Source organism: Eucalyptus grandis, chromosome 1 (assembly GCF_016545825.1).
Source record: "Eucalyptus grandis isolate ANBG69807.140 chromosome 1, ASM1654582v1, whole genome shotgun sequence".
Lineage (NCBI taxonomy): Eukaryota > Viridiplantae > Streptophyta > Magnoliopsida > Myrtales > Myrtaceae > Eucalyptus > Eucalyptus grandis.
Window position 1 is genome coordinate 43,107,265 of NC_052612.1, and position 18,333 is coordinate 43,125,597.

Sequence of the window (18,333 nt, forward strand, 5' to 3'; positions counted from 1 at the left end):
TAGATTGGTATATCCGCCAACTGTCGTGTGTTATCAAACTCAATAATTTGATAAAATCTAACGAATAATAAGTTTAGGATCAATTCGTCATATGTATATTAATTTAAGATTTTTTTATAATATCATCGTGCCGTTTCTCACACGTCATGTCATGTCGAACTTGTTGACTAGAAAGGATCTTTATGCCGTGATTGCACCCTAATTTAGGGGTGGGAAATCACCCGCCTCTGCCTGCCATCATAAGATCCTACCTTCCCCATCGATCCTAGAAAATCCCACTTTCGATCTAACAATAGATTGCAGTTCGTCCTGTCGTTTGACTTTGACCGGTGGAACAGAACGAGAACAGCCTGTCCGGAGGGGGTGAAAACCATTTGTTTAGTCTTCCCAATGCCCGAATATGGACTCCTGTCCGCGTCCGGAAAGGAGGAAATGAGGAGAGCTTGAGGCCCCTCCTTTTTCGACGTGTTAGGAAAGTACAGTTCGGCCTAAAGATCTCGTTCGGTCTTTGAATATTGTCCTCCTCGATTCTCCATGCCGGTCGATCGAAGTGAACGGAGTGGAGACCATGTGACATCGGGAATGAGATGCCGCATTTCCCAGCGCCACCGTCGCTTTTTCCGAAGACCCGCGCACGCGCATGCGCAGGCCCCCGGAAAAAAAAAGGGTATAATATCGAAAGGCAGCCTTGAGCGCTTATGCTGTCACATGCCACTGCTCGAGCTTTTTTAGGCCTAAAATGAGAGATGGTTGTCACGTTTTAGGTATCGTGTTAGGTTGGTCATATAATGGAACGAGGTTACGAATTCAATGTCTAGGCCGAACTTGAAATATGATATGGTGAAAATCAAATCGACGGAAGAAAGTCTGAGAAATATTAATTGAGGCAAGATACTTCTAGGAAACTTTCTTCGAGATAGTTGTTTCCCGTCCATACCCTCTATAGTTGTTTTCTAAAGACCCACGCATGCGCATACCCGCCGGGAGAAAATGATATAATATCGAAACGCAACCTTATGTGCCTATGCTGCCACATGCCAGTGCTCGAGCTTTTTTAGGCCTAGAATAAGAGATTGTTGTCACATTTTAGGCATTGTGTTAGGTCAGTCATATTGTGGGATGAGGCTACGAATTCAATGTCTAGGCCGAACTTGAAATATGATATGGGGAAAATCGAATTGATGAAAGAAAGTCTGAGAAATATTGATTGAGGCAAGATACTTCCAGGAAACTTTCTTCGAGATAGTTGTTTTCCATCTATGGTGTGAATGGCTTCGACAAGAATACCAACTCTTGATACAAACCCCTCTATAGTTGTTTTCCGAAGACTCGCGCATGTGCACGCCCATGGGGAGAAAAGGGTATAATATCGAAAGGTAGCCTTGTGTGTCTATGCTACCACATGTCAATGCTCGAGCTTCTTGAGGCCTAGAATAAGAGGTTGTTGTCACATTCTAAGTATCGTGTTAGGATGATCATATTGTGAGACAAGACTATGAATTCAATGTCTAGGCTGAACTTGAAATATGCTATGGAGAAAATCGAATCAACGGAAGAAAGTCTAGGAAATATTGATTAAGGTAAGATACTTCTAGAAAACTTTCTTAGAGATAGTTGTTTCTCGTCTATGGTGTGAACGGCTTCAGCAGGAATACTAACTCTTGATACAAACCCCTCTATAGTTTTTTTCCGAAGACTCACGCATGTGCACGCCCGTGGGGAGAAAAGGGTATAATATCGAAAGGTAACCTTGTGTGCCTATGCTGCCACATGCCAATGCTCGAGTTTTTTTAGGCCTAGAATAAGAGGTTGTTGTCACATTTCAGGTATCATGTTAGGATGATCATATTGTGGGACAAGGTTACAAATTCAATGTCTAGGCCGAACTTGAAATATGATATGAAGAAAATCAAATCGACGAAAGAAAGTTTAGGAAATATTGATTGAGGCAAGATACTTCTAGAAAACTTTCTTTGAGATAGTTGTTTCCCATCTATGGTGTGAACGGCTTCAACATGAATACTAACTCTTGATACAAACGCCCCTCTATGGTTGTTTTCAAAAGACCTATGCATGCGCACGCCCATGGGGAGAAAAGGGTATAATATTGAAAGGTAGCCTTGTGCACCTATGCTGCCACATGCCAATGCTCGAGTTTTTTTAGGCCTAGAATAAGAGGTTGTCGTCACATTTCAGGTATCATGTTAGGATGATCATATTGTGGGACAAGGTTACAAATTCAATGTCTAGGCCGAACTTGAAAGATGATATGGAGAAAATCAATCAATGGAAGAAAGTTTAGGAAATATTGATTGATGCAATATACTTCTAGAAAACTTTCTTTGAGATAGTTATTTCCCGTCTATGGTGTGAACGGCTTCAACATGAATACTAACTCTTGATACAAACGCCCCTCTATGGTTGTTTTCAAAAGACCTATGCATGCGCACGCCCATGGGGAGAAAAGGCTATAATATCGAAAGGTAGCCTTGTGCGCCTATGCTGCCACATGCCAATGCTCGAGCTTTTTGAGGCCTAGAATAAGAGGTTGTTGTCACATTTTAGGTATCGTGTTAGGATGATCATATTGTGGGACAAGGCTACAAATTCAATGTCTAGGCCGAACTTGAAAGATGATATGGAGAAAATCAAATCAATGGAAGAAAGTCTGGGAAATATTGATTGATGCAATATACTTCTAGAAAACTTTCTTTGAGATAGTTGTTTCCCGTCTATGGTGTGAACGGCTTCAATAGGAATACTAACTCTTGATACAAACCCCTCTATAAGAACATGATATTGATGTGCTTGAAAGTGTTCTTTAGTCGTGAACTCAAATCCATTATTCAAAGAGATGTATAGTATGGTGAGAACTAACTAGAAAGTCGAAATTGTGGATTTGACATTGTATCTCCTCGGTCTACATTTGATCTATTAAAAGATCCAACAACGTGAATTGGTACATCAATTTTTCAAGGTTGTAACTCTTTAATGATAACTTTGAATCTCTCCAAAATGTCAAAAGTAATAGGACCTCTTTGGTGCTTTACACCTTTCAAAACATAATTTGTCAGTTACACCATTTCATGCAACACTGACGTCATTTCCGTTCTACAACCAATTGAGGCATGGATCTAAGTTTGACCGACCCATTTTTCTTCCTTCTTTTTTCATCTTCTTCAAAATAAAACATATACACAAATATTATTAAATCAACCACGTAGAAATTGCAATGAGTACGGTGTATATATTTATACATTTTTAATAAGCTATTCCTTGGATCTATCAAATCAATCCGCGAACCTAAGTTAAGAGAGAGCAAAAGATTTTTAGCTTTTACCCATCCCACTATGGATGTATTGGTTCAGACGTTCCCTCCTCTTCCGGTTGGGGGAGGTTCGAGTCACCGCAGTCGCATTCGTGCGACTTAAGTGCGGTGTCATGAAAGGTGGGTCCCTGCGCTAGCATCGTCTCAGATTTACGTCGCCGGCTGCCGGTTGTAACTTCCCTGCGCTAGCGTCGTCTCGGATTTACGTCGTCGGCCGCCCCGGCTGCATACAAGGATAATTTCAATCATTAAAAAAAAAAAAAGAAGAAGAGATTTTTAGCCTTTTTTTTTTCTTTCAAAAATAATCACGTTTTCATTCAATGAATGTTAAGAGAGCCTCTAAACATGACCATGATTGGTGTCGTCGTATGGCTATGTGCTCATTAGGTGATTCCTATGGACACTCTACGCTATGGAAAGCCACATCCTCACGTCACGATGAGGTGAAAGTACTAAAGAAATGGGGCCAATAAAGGCATGTTCTCTGACACAATTGACTTTGCTTTTTTTGTTATTTTTTTCCCACTAGACTCCACTTCAATAATGTGTGGTTGGAACTTGGAGGTGGGTTTTGAGTTCCTGGTGAATAGTATTAAAAAATAAATTTATAAAATTTCAGAATATTTTACAAAAAAAATAATTAATAAAACTGCTCACATCATAACCAATCATGCTTCATAGGACAATCCCTCGCGAGCAATTGCTCAATTGCCGGCCAAGATCAGTCGACGTAACTATATTGATAAATTTTCAAAAAATTCACAATTAAATCGATCGAAAGTCAAGAACTGAAACATCGGACAAATTTAAAATTCTCTTTTGCATGTGTAATTGGAAATGGGGGAAATTCAGGATCTTCCGATGGTGATTTTATTAGTTTATTAACAGGTGTTAGGATGAATGGGAGCAACAGTGTCCCAGCAAAGGAGAAATTCACAAACTGAAATGGTCCCAACAAAAAAAAGGAATTAATAAGAAAACATATTGGAGACATCTATGTGATTATTTGTACTCGTGATTCGGTGGAACCCATACGCAACCCTAAGTCTCAGTCAGCATTCATTGGGACGTTGATTGGTCAGGGGACTCTGGAGACGCAGTGCCATACCCTCTGCCCATATTATAAAATTACATTACAAAATTCGCATTTAAAATTTAAAATCGCATTATTAAAATAAAAATTTAAATAAATTACATTATTAAAATAAAGCATTCGAACTTAGAAATGAACGGGAAGAATCGCTGGCTTGCTATGAAGAATACACACACGTGTTTTAGAAAGAGGAAAACATTCTGAGATTTGAAATTTGTCTAGTAAGGCTGTTTATAAGATAGAAAAGAATCGAACTTTTAAAATTGAAATACACGAGAAATAAAACAATTATTGATGCTCGTATTTGCCATTGATCAAATGTTTATAAAGAGGCTGATAGGAGGACTATTTTCGGGAAAAAAAAAGTAATTAGCAATTCCTTAATAATAGGATGTCCCTTGCTTCGTGTCGTAGTATATCTAATGTGGATGAACAATAATGGCATGTTGATCTCTAGGAAAATAATTTTTCAGAAAAATATTTATTTTTTCCTTTTCAAGTTAAGAAATTTATCTTCCTAACTTTGCATGTGCTTATTTTTTTCATCATAAATGATTTGTCGTTAACCGATCATTTTAGCAAACTAAACACATCAAAGTCCAGAAATCTAATTCGCATAATTGTTTTGCTAAAGAAAGCACACCTATTTTTAAATTCAAGGAAATAATTTTCTCTATAAAAAGTCAAAATTCATATTCCTAAGTACGACTATACCTAGATCGAAACTCTACACTTAAACATGGAAACCTTAGGCTGGTTCCTGGCCCCCAACATCTAGGACTAGGTCTCCGACGTTCAAGCTCAAGTCTATGTAGGCTAGGCCCACGACTCTGGTGCCCATGCCCTAATCCCTATTGTCAATGCTCAAGTTCATCGAGGTTGAGCTGGGGATCCTACTGCCCACGCTTGGGCCCTTAGCACCCATGCTTGGGTCTAACAAGGCCGAGCTCGAAGCCTCAACACTTGGGCTCAATTTCACAGAGGACAAGTGCAAGATCTCAGTACCTAAGCTCGAATCCCTAACACCCGGTTTGGGTCTACAAAGGTCGTGCCTAAGGTCTCGATGCTTAGGCTCGGGTCCCTAGTGCTCAAGCCGCTAGGATCTATCAAGCTAAGGCCTAGGACCATGGGTCCATCAAGGCCGGGCCTAGTACTTGGTGCTTGCGTCTTCGATCCATCAAGGCTAGGCCTGGGATCCAGCTGCTTGCACCCTAATTTTCATTGCTCAAATCAAGGGTCCATCGAGGCCAAACTTGGGACTTTAGTGCTCATTATGATTTCTTGATTGTCCATGCATAAGTTCTAGGCATCCGGATCGTATATGTTCATCTAGGAAAATCAAATTAAGTTTTCATACCAAATGATGGGAAAAAAATTTCAACTCATTTTCAAGTTTCACCGAAATACCAGAAGGGATTGTCATGGAAAACATATTTTTAGGGATGTCACATATTTTGCATAGCAAATGGATCCTAAATTGCAAGTAATTACTTAAATGCCCGAGCATTCAATTTCAGCACACAGTTTATTCCACCGGGACGTTGATTCGGAATCCCAATGTCGCGTCACACTAACAAATTATCATGTGCACTTGAATTTTCACGATGGATAAATACTTTTCAGATCCTTTAATGCGCCCATGAGTGAATGATCACACAAAAAAAGTGTTTTTTTTTTTTTTTTGTAGCCAATTCGAACATACTATTGGAACATGGTGCATGTCTTTTCTCGCATTGGTCACGGGGCTTTCATTTTTCGGCACTGACTTGACCCGGACTTTTTACATGGCGGCCGCGGACAAGTCTCTTTTCCTTTCCTCGTCACGGTCGGATAGGAAAGCCCCCCGCCCCGATTCTTTCCTCCGACAACGTTATCCGTTCACTTTTTCTCCCACCCCGCAAAAAACGACCCTCCGTTTCTCACCCCGCCACGTGTCCTCCGATCCCTGCTCCTCCCCCCTCCCCCTAAGCGCGTGCGTTCGGGTTCACCGTCGTTTCGCTTTCCCCGAAGACCAAAAACCCAACGCTCCCACGTGTCGTTGCCGCCGCGCACGTCTGAGCCCCGACCCGAAGTGAACAGCCATCCGCACGACAACTCACTATAGCTCCGTCGGAAGCGGGTTTCATAATTGTTTTTTTTTTTTTTTTGATAACCAAGGATCTGCCGGGGCTCCTTTTACTTACGCTATTCGGGGTCTCACGGCCCCTACTGCACCCGGGCGGTGCCTGTAGTCGGACGTCAATACCTCGGGTTTCAGAATTGTTATTGTTTGAAAATGGAAAAAAAAGACATCCATCATTTTCAACATATATTATTACCAATATTACCGACAGTGAAAATATCTTTTATTAATAAACTATTTTAGTGATAAAAATGATCATTTTTAATAAAAATATTTTTAAATTATATTTATTGATTATTGGGGTTTTCATCGATTACATCAGCACAAACTATTTCTAAGGTGATTAAGTGAAGAGTGGTTAGGCTTCAATTAATAAAAACTATTTTATCGAAAAAAAAAACTCATTATGGAAAATGGGATGTCCGTATTTAAGAGATTGTCGAGATAATTGAGCATCCCAAAATGGAAAAGGGCGATAAAAAAAAGGGAGGTGGCATTTGAGAAACCTCAGCATGGTCCACTCATTCGAGATTTCGGGAAAAGTACTAAAATAGTCATAAACCTTTTGTATCAATACCAATTCAGTCCTAAACATTTTAATTAGATCAATTTAGTCCTAAACATTTTTATATTTGTACTAATTCAATCCGTCCGGCTAATTTAAGCCGAAAATTGCTGATGTAGCCGCTAGAAGATTTCACTCACATAGTACTTTTGATTGCAGCGGTCTTATGTAGCGCCACGTTGACAAATTTTATAAATTTTTTTATATTTTTTCAGATTTTTTAAATTATTATTATTTTTCCTTTTTTCCCTTATCCTTGGCCAGCTAATCGACCATCGCCAGCCACAAGTTGGTTAGGGCGAGGGGCCCCGCACCCTCGGCCACTGGCAAGGGCCACCGTGCCCTCGCCAACCACAAGTGAGGGCGATAGCCTCCACCCAGATCCAGGCGAGGGCCAAAACCTTCGCCCGTTGGCCGGCGAGGTCGCGGCAACCCTCGCTCATGGCGGGTGAGGGTGTGGTGGCCCTCACCAAGATCCAGGCGAGCTGTGTTTGCCGCATCTGGAGCTCCGTCGCCTCCGATCACGACATGGTCACCCGAGCCTTCGCGGCCCCCTAGAGGTTGAAGGAGGTGGTCGGTGTCCCGAGCTCGGGTAGCTTCTAAAGGGATAACGGCGTGGGGAAGTTCGCGATCTCACACTGGATTAAGCGCGGCAATAGCGTCATGAGCCTCGCTTGGGCAGGGGAGGCCACCATGGCCCACGCCTGGATCTGGGCGAGGGCCGCCACACCCTTGTTGGCCACGAGCGAGGGCTACCGCGCCCTCGCCTAGATCGTCGGGGGCCGTCGCCCTCGCTTGTGGCTGGCAAGGGCGTGAGGCCCCTTGCTCGGACTAGCTTGTGGCCGGCGACCTCGCGGGCCACGGGTAAGGGGAAAAAAAAGAAAAAAAAAAAAAAAAGAATTTAAAAAATCTGAAAAATATAAAAAAATTATAAAATCTGTCCGCGTGGCGCCACATAAGACCGCCAATGGCCACGTTAGTAATTTCTAGCTTAAATTAGCCGATGGACTGAATTGATACAAATGTGAAAATGTTTAGGATTAAATTAGTCAAATTAAAAAGTTTAGAACTGAACTGGTACTGATACAAAATGTTTAGGACTATTTTGGTACTTTTCTCTCGAGATTTCATATGTCAATAGGATGTGATTAGGATAAGCGTCGATTCGAGATGCATATCTCACGGACCCGTTAGCATCAGTAGTAGATTAAACTTTCTAGACCACCGAAAGTTACAAAGCTTGACGCTTTCCCATTTCAAGTCCTAGATTCGAACATTCTCGCTTTAGCAATTTAGAGAACTTTGCCTTTTACAAGTTCCTTTGTGATTTAGGGGCATGAGCACGAGGCCGGACTATTCAAATGCCCATGAAATCCCTTGCAAGCTTAGCAACCGGTAAAGTTTATTCTTTTGACTCGTTTAGGTGACTCAGACTCGGAATAGTTGCGTTCGATTATCAAATATGAGACCACTAATTCCCGAGCTAGAAATCACTACTTTTTCCGGTGTCGTGCATGGAAGTTGAAAGATTAGTTTAGGGGGAAAGAGTGCGTATGTCCAACAAGAGAAATGATTCTTATACTTGTTTGTGGAAATGACTTTCTTATTTTCTTTTACCTTTTGCTTTCGCTTTGGATAGTGGAGTTTCGTCGGGTTGCTATAAAAAAATTCAAACGTTTAAACCCCTAGGCATACTAATATTTAATCTCATTGAAGATCATCGATAGCTTTCTCCCCAGTTTTGGTTTTTAGATGAATATCTTTTTACTAAGTTGGCTGAGTTAGGCCCTCATACTAAAGTTAGTAATGAAAGTGGGGCAATAGTGATCTCACTGCCAATAGAGGCGACCCTAATAGGTGGTGTTTAAGGTCAACGACCATAGATAGTACTGGTGACGTGTACTTTCACAGATTTCTAGTATCCACTTTCATTAATGGACGATTAATTTTTGATATCAAAACTCTAGTAAATTCATCACCGCTTTTTTTTGCAAAATAACTAAGAAATCAATATTATAGAGCGGTTCTCTTTCTTGATCATCCCGTGTGGAAATTAGGTCGATTGGGATTATGACAGTTCGCACGGACCCGTTTGATTGACGCAATTTTGGAATCCCAAATGACGCATAAAGGAAATAGAGTTTGCATTGGTCGATTTTCTACTTAAGTATTTACCAATGTTGAGAAAAATATTCGAACTGTCCATCTCGATCGATCGTCATGGATGAATTAATAAATTAAGATCACACTAGAATTTTCATTTTAGGTGAGCTTATCATGGTCCCAGCTCTCACTATATTATTTCTTTCCTTGATGTTATGTCACTTTTTTTTGTAATGGATACATGTGCTAAGTCCAAGACAATTAGACAATAGAACAGGGGAAGCTTTATCATGAAAAGAACCAGAGAGCCAATGCAACAGTAGATTGGAGGATCATGAAGATTTCGTGGGCAAGGGGTCCATTCAGGAAAGCAGTCCCCCACACAACACTTTGACTTTTTAACACCACAAAGCATGCCAGTAGAACCCTCCTTTTCTCATAGTTATCTTTAGCTTCTGAAATAGATAAAAAAATAAATGAAAAAAATTAAAATAAAAAACCTTTAGCATCAAAGTAAACTACATGATGGCGCATTTTCTCATGCCAAAAAAGTCTGGATGAGATTAAAACCTACATCGCCAATAGATATCAATAAAATACCAACTGTTCATTGGGCGACTTCGTCACCACAACCCCAATAGGTATGAATGAGAAAGTTTAGGAGCCGCCAGGTTTAGGTCTGTTCTTCATGGACTAAAAATCAAACTTCAATCTAACTATCTAGTCAATCTTGATAAAAATTGGACAAAAAATTAATTGAAATATGGAAGAGGTTAATTTTTGGGAATCGTGATCAAAACGCTTTAATGTCTAGATCACATCAAAACAAAAGATAAGCACAAAAAGGATAAAAAGGGTGAGAACTTCTTATTATGCTACTTCGACAGTAAAGAAAGTTATCTATATCGATAATAGATTCAATCTTATCGCAAAATGATCAAAGTTTTAGAATGAACTTTAAACTTTCCTATAGAATATTTTAATGTAAGTGTGAAAGTATTGAACACGTAACTAGATTGAAGAGAGAGAAACATTACATTGAAGAGATGGATAAAAAGAGGAGTGCCTTAGCATAAATGAGAGTGGAAATAGCATGGTCTCATGTTAAGCTTGTTTATTTGGATTTATAGCAAGGAGAGAAGTGGATTCTATCCACTGTTTAGTGAATTATAGTAAGAAAACTGAATATTTTCATATTTTATCATGTCAATTAGTTGGTATATATAGCATATTAATATAAATAAACTTAAAATTACACAAACGAAGATAAGTAAAAACTCTCATGATAATTTTTCCTACTTCTTTTTATTTGCTTATTTTTGTATCGCTTTTCCCTCTCTTATTAAAATTCCTTTCTATGTTTCCCTTTCATCATCCTCTAACAAAATTTTTGACACAACTAAAATATATAATGATTATAAAAAATATTATTTTGATTTTATTAATTTAAAAACTTCGTTATTCGAGAAAATCAACTTTTATATTATGAATATTAGAAATTCTATCTATCCATATCTCATATTCCTACGAGATAATTTCATTCGGATTATATTCTACCAATTCTATCATGTCTTAGATAAGTATTTAATTTATAATAAAATATCTCGGCTATCAAGTCTACCCTCAGCGGTTTAACGTGACGATGTCTACTTTACAAAAACCGATATTAGCCATTAACTACGAGAATATCAGATTTTGTGCCCCACTGTCGTCAGAAACTCCGCCTGTCAAGTTCCATGACCTCTCCCATCTCTTTGCAATTTTCCTTTTTTTTTTTTTTTTTTTTCCTTTACGTCAATTAATATATAATTAATTTCTATATTATTTACCCATTTTTTTTTTCTATAAAAATCTCCCCTTCCTCTTCTTCTTCCTGCATTCTCAGTAGAGAGAAAAGCAAGTCACAGAGAAGCAGGGGGAAAGAGAGAGAGAGAGAGGAAAATGGAGAGCAGCAGCGACAGCTCCTCCTTCTCGAGCCCCCGGGCCTACCTCCGGGCGCTCGCCCAGACGCCGGCTCGGCTGGCCCGGCGAGCCGGCTCGGTCTCCACGTCCTACGAGGAGATGAGCCGGGTCCGATCCCGGTCCGGGCCGAGCATGGCCAAGACCCTCCGCTGGTTCGACCTCGTCGGGCTCGGCGTCGGCGGCATGGTTGGCGCCGGCGTCTTCGTCACCACCGGCAGGGCCACCCACTGCGACGCCGGCCCGGCCGTCGTCCTGTCCTACTTCATTGCCGGCGTCTGCGCCCTCCTCTCCGCCTTATGCTACACCGAGTTCGCCGTCGACATGCCCGTCGCCGGCGGCGCATTCAGCTACCTCCGCGTCACCTTCGGTACCTCGCCTACTCATTTCATCATCTTCGCCTTAAAAACGGCAAACTTAGATAGCAATAATTTCGACCTTTGAGCTCTGTTTTTCGGGTGCATTCCTGTCTTCTTCCCCTGAAATTTTGGTACATTCTCCGCTGAATTTATGCGCATTGCTTTCGCTCCACTCAAACGAAAAAAACCATTTATGCTTAAAATAAATCAATATGTATATTTTCAAATCGATTTGCGAAGCAGACGTAACGGACTGTCTGTGAATTCACTACTTTTTCCAGGCGAGTTCGCGGCGTTCTTGACCGGTGCAAATCTCATAGCGGAGTACGTGTTGTCGAACGCCGCCGTGGCGAGGAGCTTCACCTGCTACTTCGGCACCGCCATCGGCGTCTCGTGCGCCAAGTGGCGGCTCACCGTCCCCGGATTCCCGGGAGGCTTCAACGAGATCGACCTCCTCGCCGTCGCCCTCGTCTTGATCCTAACCCTCATCATCTGCTACGGGTAAATAAAACAAAAAATTAAACTAATGACCCAAAAGCAGAAAATTGGCCGCACAAATATTTCCATATCTGGCCAGTTTCTTTCTTTTTTCTTACCAGCAACGATAATATCTCTCCCTCTCTCTCTCTCTGTTTTCTTTGGCTGGCTTTTGCCTTTTTCAGCACACGTGAGAGTTCAATCGTGAACATGATGTTGACGGCGCTCCACATCCTGTTCATAGCGTTCGTGATCGTGATGGGATTCTCGAAGGGCAACTGGAAGAATTTCACCGAGCCAGGCGACCCGAGCCACCCGGGTGGGTTCTTCCCGTACGGCGCCACGGGCGTGTTCAACGGGGCCGCGACGGTCTACTTTAGCTACATTGGGTACGACGCGGTCTCGACCATGGCCGAGGAGGTGAAGAAACCCGTCAAGGACATCCCCATCGGGGTGTCGGGCTCCGTCATCCTAGTCACCGTCCTCTACTGCTTGATGGCGGCGTCCATGTCCATGTTGCTGCCTTACGACATGGTAACGAAATCGCGAACCTCCCATCATGCGCCTGTATCATCTGGCGTCTAAAATCAATTTGGACAGTTAGATTTCGTGGGACCTAAGTAAAGATCGACACAGGAAATCTAGGACACCCTTATGACAATTTCATCTAGTAGGCCCTTTGGCACGAGTCCATCCGTATGTTGTTTCTCTTGGTAATATCTTTTTCTTTTTTTATTTTGGGCACGGCGGATGATGACCTGTGTGTTTTTCCGGTGTGGCGGCGGCAGATTGACAAGGATGTACCGTTCGCGGGGGTGTTCCGAGGGAGTGGAAGCTTGGAGTGGGTGCCGAAAGCGATCGGGGCCGGGGCGAGCTTCGGGATCCTGACGTCGCTGATCGTGGCGATGCTGGGGCAGGCGCGGTACATGTGCGTGATCGGGCGGTCCGGCGTCGCCCCCACCTGGTTCGCCCGGGTCCACCCCAGGACATCCACGCCCGTCAACGCTTCCGCCTTTCTGGGTAACCCCTTCCCTCCCTCCTTTCCATTTCATTAATCTAATCAAATAATCATTTGTTAATTCCGTTTTTTTTAATCGGTAATTAATGATGAAGTTGTCGCGAACCACTTTTTTAAAGTGGCGGGCTTGGATTTCGTGCATGTTCTGGTTCTTGTTGTCGTTCTTGTTCTTGAATTCGTGGCTGCTCGCTGTCCGTGTCGTTGGGGTCGGCTTAGGATTTTTACTTTTACCGGGAAAGGTCGGTAGGTGCGTCGTCAACGCTTCATCGTCGTCCTCCCCCAGAAGGGGAATTTAGTTTTGTAGTTTCGAGTGGGAACGGATCACTCATGACCCTCTAATCCTAGCCATGGAGTAGCCCAACTAGCTTTGGTGGCTCGATCCTAATCCTAGCTTTTCACGTAATTTCCGCCACTTCAACTTACTTCCGCCTGAAGGGTTTCTCCCCATTTCGGGCCAATGAGAGGAGCGGAGGTGATGGAATCATGATGGAGTTTGGAAAGGCACAGATTGGATTTTGGGTGGGTATTGGGATATAATAGGATTTGGATATGCACGAGTTTAGTGGGTAGTAACACTCGTCAGTCCTATAAGCTCGCTCCAACTTCATAAATTATGTATATATATTCACGCGAGAATTAGAGGATTTTCTTAGGGTTCTCAGGATCCGAAAGGATTTTCTTACGGTTCTGGGAATTCGATCAGTTGTACATGATAAAAAAGTGTCTCCATTCTTTATATATTTGATTGTCTCATATAACATGATAGAGTTGATAAATTGGATTTTGATTGGGTGTTTCGCTCTATTGGGTATAGGGGTATAATAAATTCAGATATGCATGAGTTAAGTGGGTAGTGGCACTTGTCAATCCTATAGGCTCTCTCTCTATATGTATACATATATGCATGCGTGTATTAAACAATATTATGATAGTTCTCACGAACCGGTTAATCGTACCTCACTAAAAAGTGTTCTCATTTTTGCTAATACGATAGAGATGGCACATCGGGAATGATGACAATCTTTGTTTATTTAGGTGTCTAATGTGCACACGGCGCTTTTGATCACCCGAAACCCACAAAATCCATATGGAAAAGGCCAATTTCTAACACTTAGGACACTCAAGTGGACTCAAGAATGATCCCAAACCAGGCCCCCGTGTCTTCCCATAAGGTTTGAGGAGGCATGGACAATGACATCTCCTCCTTGCCGAGGGATTGTCATGGAAAGTTCCCTCCTCAATCAAAATGACAAAGCCTAGCGAAGTGGACCTCATTGGATTTAGACAGGGAAAGAGAGAGAAGAGAGTCAACTCGCCACCCACTCTATTTAATGGTTAATGCGTATCGCTTTCGAAATTAGTCATGTAGATAGATATTGCTTGACGTGGAAATTGCAAAGCAAAGCTTGCTTAGTCTGTCTTAACCCTCGAATCTTTTTGTTGCCCTCGTTAGATAGATGTCTTGTGTACATGTTCGTCCAAAAATTCACCGTCCAATGGGTCGGTCGAACGTTGGTTTTTGTGTGATTTCAAGATTGGTTCTTTGTGGTTGCTAGAGATTTTGGTTTAGAAGCGTAACGAGAGCACATCGATTGATGTATACCTCGGTTGGAATCTCATGAACTTATGGTGCGCGCGAGTCAATGATCCCTACGCCAAAGAAAACACTGTGATCTTTCCAAAGATTTTTTTGGGCAACACATTGCGACTCTCTTCCTTGCTCTCTGACAAATGTGCCGTGTCTTTCAGGAATCTTGACGGCAGCGATTGCGCTTTTCACGGACCTAAACGTCCTCCTCGACCTCGTCTCCATCGGCACCCTCTTCGTCTTCTACATGGTGGCCAACGCGGTCATCTACCGCCGCTACGTGGCGGCCGGGACCACCAACCCGCGCCCCACCCTGTCGTTCCTATCCGCCTTCTCCCTTACCGCCGTTATCTTCGCCCTCCTCTGGCAACTGGCTCCCACCGGCAAGCCGAAGTACTTCATGCTCGCTGCGTGCGCGCTCGTGGCCCTCGGGGTCCTGCAGGTGTTCCACTTCACCGTCCCGCAGGCCCGCAAGCCCGAGTTCTGGGGCGTGCCCCTCATGCCGTGGATCCCTTGCGTCTCCATCTTCCTGAACATCTTCCTGCTCGGGACGCGTAGCGGCCCGGCCTTCGCGCGGTTCGGGATCTTCTCAGGCGCCGTGGTGCTCATCTACGTCTTCTACGGGGTGCATGCCAGCGTCGACGCGGAGGGGGACCCGTCGACGGATCAAAAATACGGAGAACTCGCCAGGGAACCGGAGGGAGTTCAGAATCTTAGTCTCAAAGTGTAGTTCATTTTCCTTTTCCAATTAGGTAAAAAGTTTAGGTTTCGGTTTATCTTTCCAAAAGGGCGAAAGCAAAGTGCAAAAAAGCGGACTACCATGTATTTTTGAATTGGAAAATCTAAGATGTACACCTTCTAAAGAGCCTTTGGAATTTCTCCATTTACAGTTCGAAAGTAATTCGAGATTCTTCCCCGACCCTATTTATTTTTTTATTTTTTTGAACAGAGATTCCTCCCCGACCTTTCCTTTGCGAACATTATTGCGCGAATCGATCGAGGATCGAGAGAACTGTCAGATGGCCGCCCTTGTCGAGGAGGATCGATTTGACGCCATTGGAGATGGTCGCGACCGGCATTTGTCAAAACAAAGCCACGATGCAGCACGTCAAGGCGATGTTGAGTTTCGATAATGATTAAATTAGGGCCCTATGGAACGTATATTCTCTACCCCCCTTTTTCCTTTCTATCCTCTCCACCCTTTATTTTGGTTTCTCTTGTCATTTCGTGACGTCAAATCTCAATTATGGCGACAATTATGTCGACACCTACTTTAAAAATTGGAGTTGACTTGTGTATTTCGGATGATTATATTCCTAAGATATGATTACCCTATATAAGTCCATCGTAACATTAACTATAACATGTATATTAATAAAAAAAATCAATGGAGTGGAGTGGAGTGTCGGTAGTTTTTTTTTGTCGTAAGGATGAGCCTGTTTGATAGAAGATATTTTCTTAGAACTAAATTTCCAAACTCACACACGTTTGATTTGTCGAAAATTATTACATAAATGAAAAGACTTTCTGATCAAAGAAAATATTTATATATAAAATTGTGAAAATAAATTATAAATTTAAGAAAGTGAAAACACTTTTTGAAACTATTCCTCTTGATTTTTTAATATTTTTTTTTTCCTTTTTCCTTTACCCTCCTTTATTAGTTGCCAAGCCTTAACGATGGCTGGTGATCGATCTTAAGTGTGGGTTGGCGAGGTCGAGCTAGCCCAAGGCAAGCCAAGTCGGCCCTCATTAGTGACCTATGGTAGGGGAAGGGGAAAAAACAAAAAAAAAAAAAATTTAAAAATTTGATTTTTTATATTTATTTTGCCTGAGATAAAGTCAAGATATTGAAATTATTTTCCAAATGAGATCCAAATACCCAGAAATATTTTCTGTCACATACCACCACACAAAGAAAAAATAATCATTTTCTTAAAAATGATTTTTAGAAAGTATTTTCCTTTATCATTAAATTTTCCCCTGAACAAATGTGCCCTAAGGCTCTGTTAATTTCACAAAAACAAGTAATTTGAAAAACATTTTTCTAAATATGAGCACTTATAACACTTACAAAAATGAATGAATAAAAAATATTTTCATTATAAACGAAAATGTTTAGACATAAATTGTATGTAATAAGAAAAGTATTTGGGATACACAAGTGATTAATTTTAAAAATATGTTTTCCAAATCATTTATTTTCGAAAAATAAGCTGAGCAGTCATTCAAATGATTAAACAAGGAATCCTTGCTTGCATGTTCAATAAAGTCTGGGGAACCGCTGTTGAATTATATTCTTGAAGATCCGTGCAAAATGCTCATGAAAGGTTTATCATTACATATTTATATTGATACTTTATTCTTACATATTCTCATCTCCCATTATTATATCTAACCGAAAACTGAAGCATTTTTCTGTATGTAGCTCTCTAAAGACCCGAAAAGAGAAAGTGCACTTTGAAAAAAGGAAGATGAAAAGGTCGTGATATGCGGGATTTTATCCGATTCCAGATTAACCTGAAGAATGATATTCAAGACCGAACAAATTTCAGAGCTGACGCATAGACCTATCTTCCCCAAGTTCAACGCATTTTGCTGTGAAATACAAAAATATTCCTAAAGAGGAAAGATATATATTCTACTCCAAATAAAGGTTATTTTCCCTCTCTAGAGCCCTGTTTACTTTTGAGAAAAATGAACAATTTGAAAAATATTTTTCCAAAATGATAGGTTTTATCACTTCAATTAATTAGCCATCACAAAACCATTTTTCGCTATCCATAACGATTTATGTTGAAACTTATTAATAAACGATGAAAATATCCTTCATTCATTTGTTTTGTAGGTGTAAGCAATCATTTTCAGGAGAATATTTTATAAACGTGAGATCCCGCGAAACAAATGGACCCTTAAATCAATTTCCAGCCCTTTGGATTAGTTTGAGAAATTATTACCTTTATTAGCTTAATTAATGACCGGTTTATGCAATAGATCAAAGCACCGGTTTTGGTCCCTATCAATTCTTACAAAAGTCATCGCCTACCACATGTTCAAAACTTTCACTTACAAAAAAAGCTGGGCAACTTTTTTATAATTTCCTCCTTTTTAATATATGGTGTTCATCGAATGCCATTCTTGCTTTCAACATCGAAGCTTACTTTCGGTTCTTCGCTTTATGCTTTTATCATCACGGTACGGAATAATTCCCCCAGGCGACTAATTATCTAAATTTTTATTTTTTGTTTTGAAAAAAGATAAAGTATTCGAGTTAGCAGCCAAGATAATCATTGGTTGATAATGGAAAGAACAGGATTATTCACGAGGAAAAAATGTAGATTAAAGGATCTAGAAATTACATCAGGAAAATGACTGGCTTTCCCGTTCAGTGCTAAGACAATAAATTTATTATTGTTGCTACAATAAGTCAAAATACCCCCTAAGGAGGTAAACGAAGATATTCCATGATTTTCCTCTTGAGCACTCTCCACTGATACATTGTTCTCAATCATGGAAAAAAAAGTTCTAACACTTATTCGCGAATCTTGACTTGTTTTGCACCGCCAAGAATTAGGCCGAAAGAAAGAACTGGTCGTCGAGACGGGTTCTCCCGTCATCGTCATAAAAAAGAGTACCTCCTTTTCATAGTGTCGAGAGAATTTTATCGAGTAGGAATTATTGATGGATCATGAAGGAAGAGCAGCCGGAATTTCGTTTTCAG

At 41.2% G+C, this 18,333-nt stretch overlaps 1 protein-coding gene across 1 annotated transcript; it reads left to right on the top strand.

The window, feature by feature from the left end:
* The first annotated feature begins 11,105 nt into the window (after window positions 1-11,105).
* Window positions 11,106-15,531, top strand: LOC104421143 (cationic amino acid transporter 6, chloroplastic). Its single transcript, XM_010032993.3, has 5 exons — window positions 11,106-11,540; window positions 11,811-12,030; window positions 12,192-12,540; window positions 12,795-13,026; window positions 14,774-15,531. The coding sequence occupies exons 1-5, from the start codon at window positions 11,153-11,155 to the stop codon at window positions 15,340-15,342; spliced, it is 1,758 nt and encodes a 585-aa protein (XP_010031295.2). The 5' UTR covers window positions 11,106-11,152; the 3' UTR covers window positions 15,343-15,531.
* The last annotated feature ends 2,802 nt before the right edge of the window (window positions 15,532-18,333 follow it).

Excerpts from the sequence above, each read along its gene's own strand:
- LOC104421143 (XM_010032993.3), top strand. The coding sequence starts at position 11,153 with ATGGAGAGCAGCAGCGACAGCTCCTCCTTCTCGAGCCCCCGGGCCTAC. Across the intron at positions 12,031-12,191 it reads ACCCTCATCATCTGCTACGG|CACACGTGAGAGTTCAATCG; the intron begins GTAAATAAAACA and ends TGCCTTTTTCAG. Across the intron at positions 12,541-12,794 it reads TGTTGCTGCCTTACGACATG|ATTGACAAGGATGTACCGTT; the intron begins GTAACGAAATCG and ends TGGCGGCGGCAG.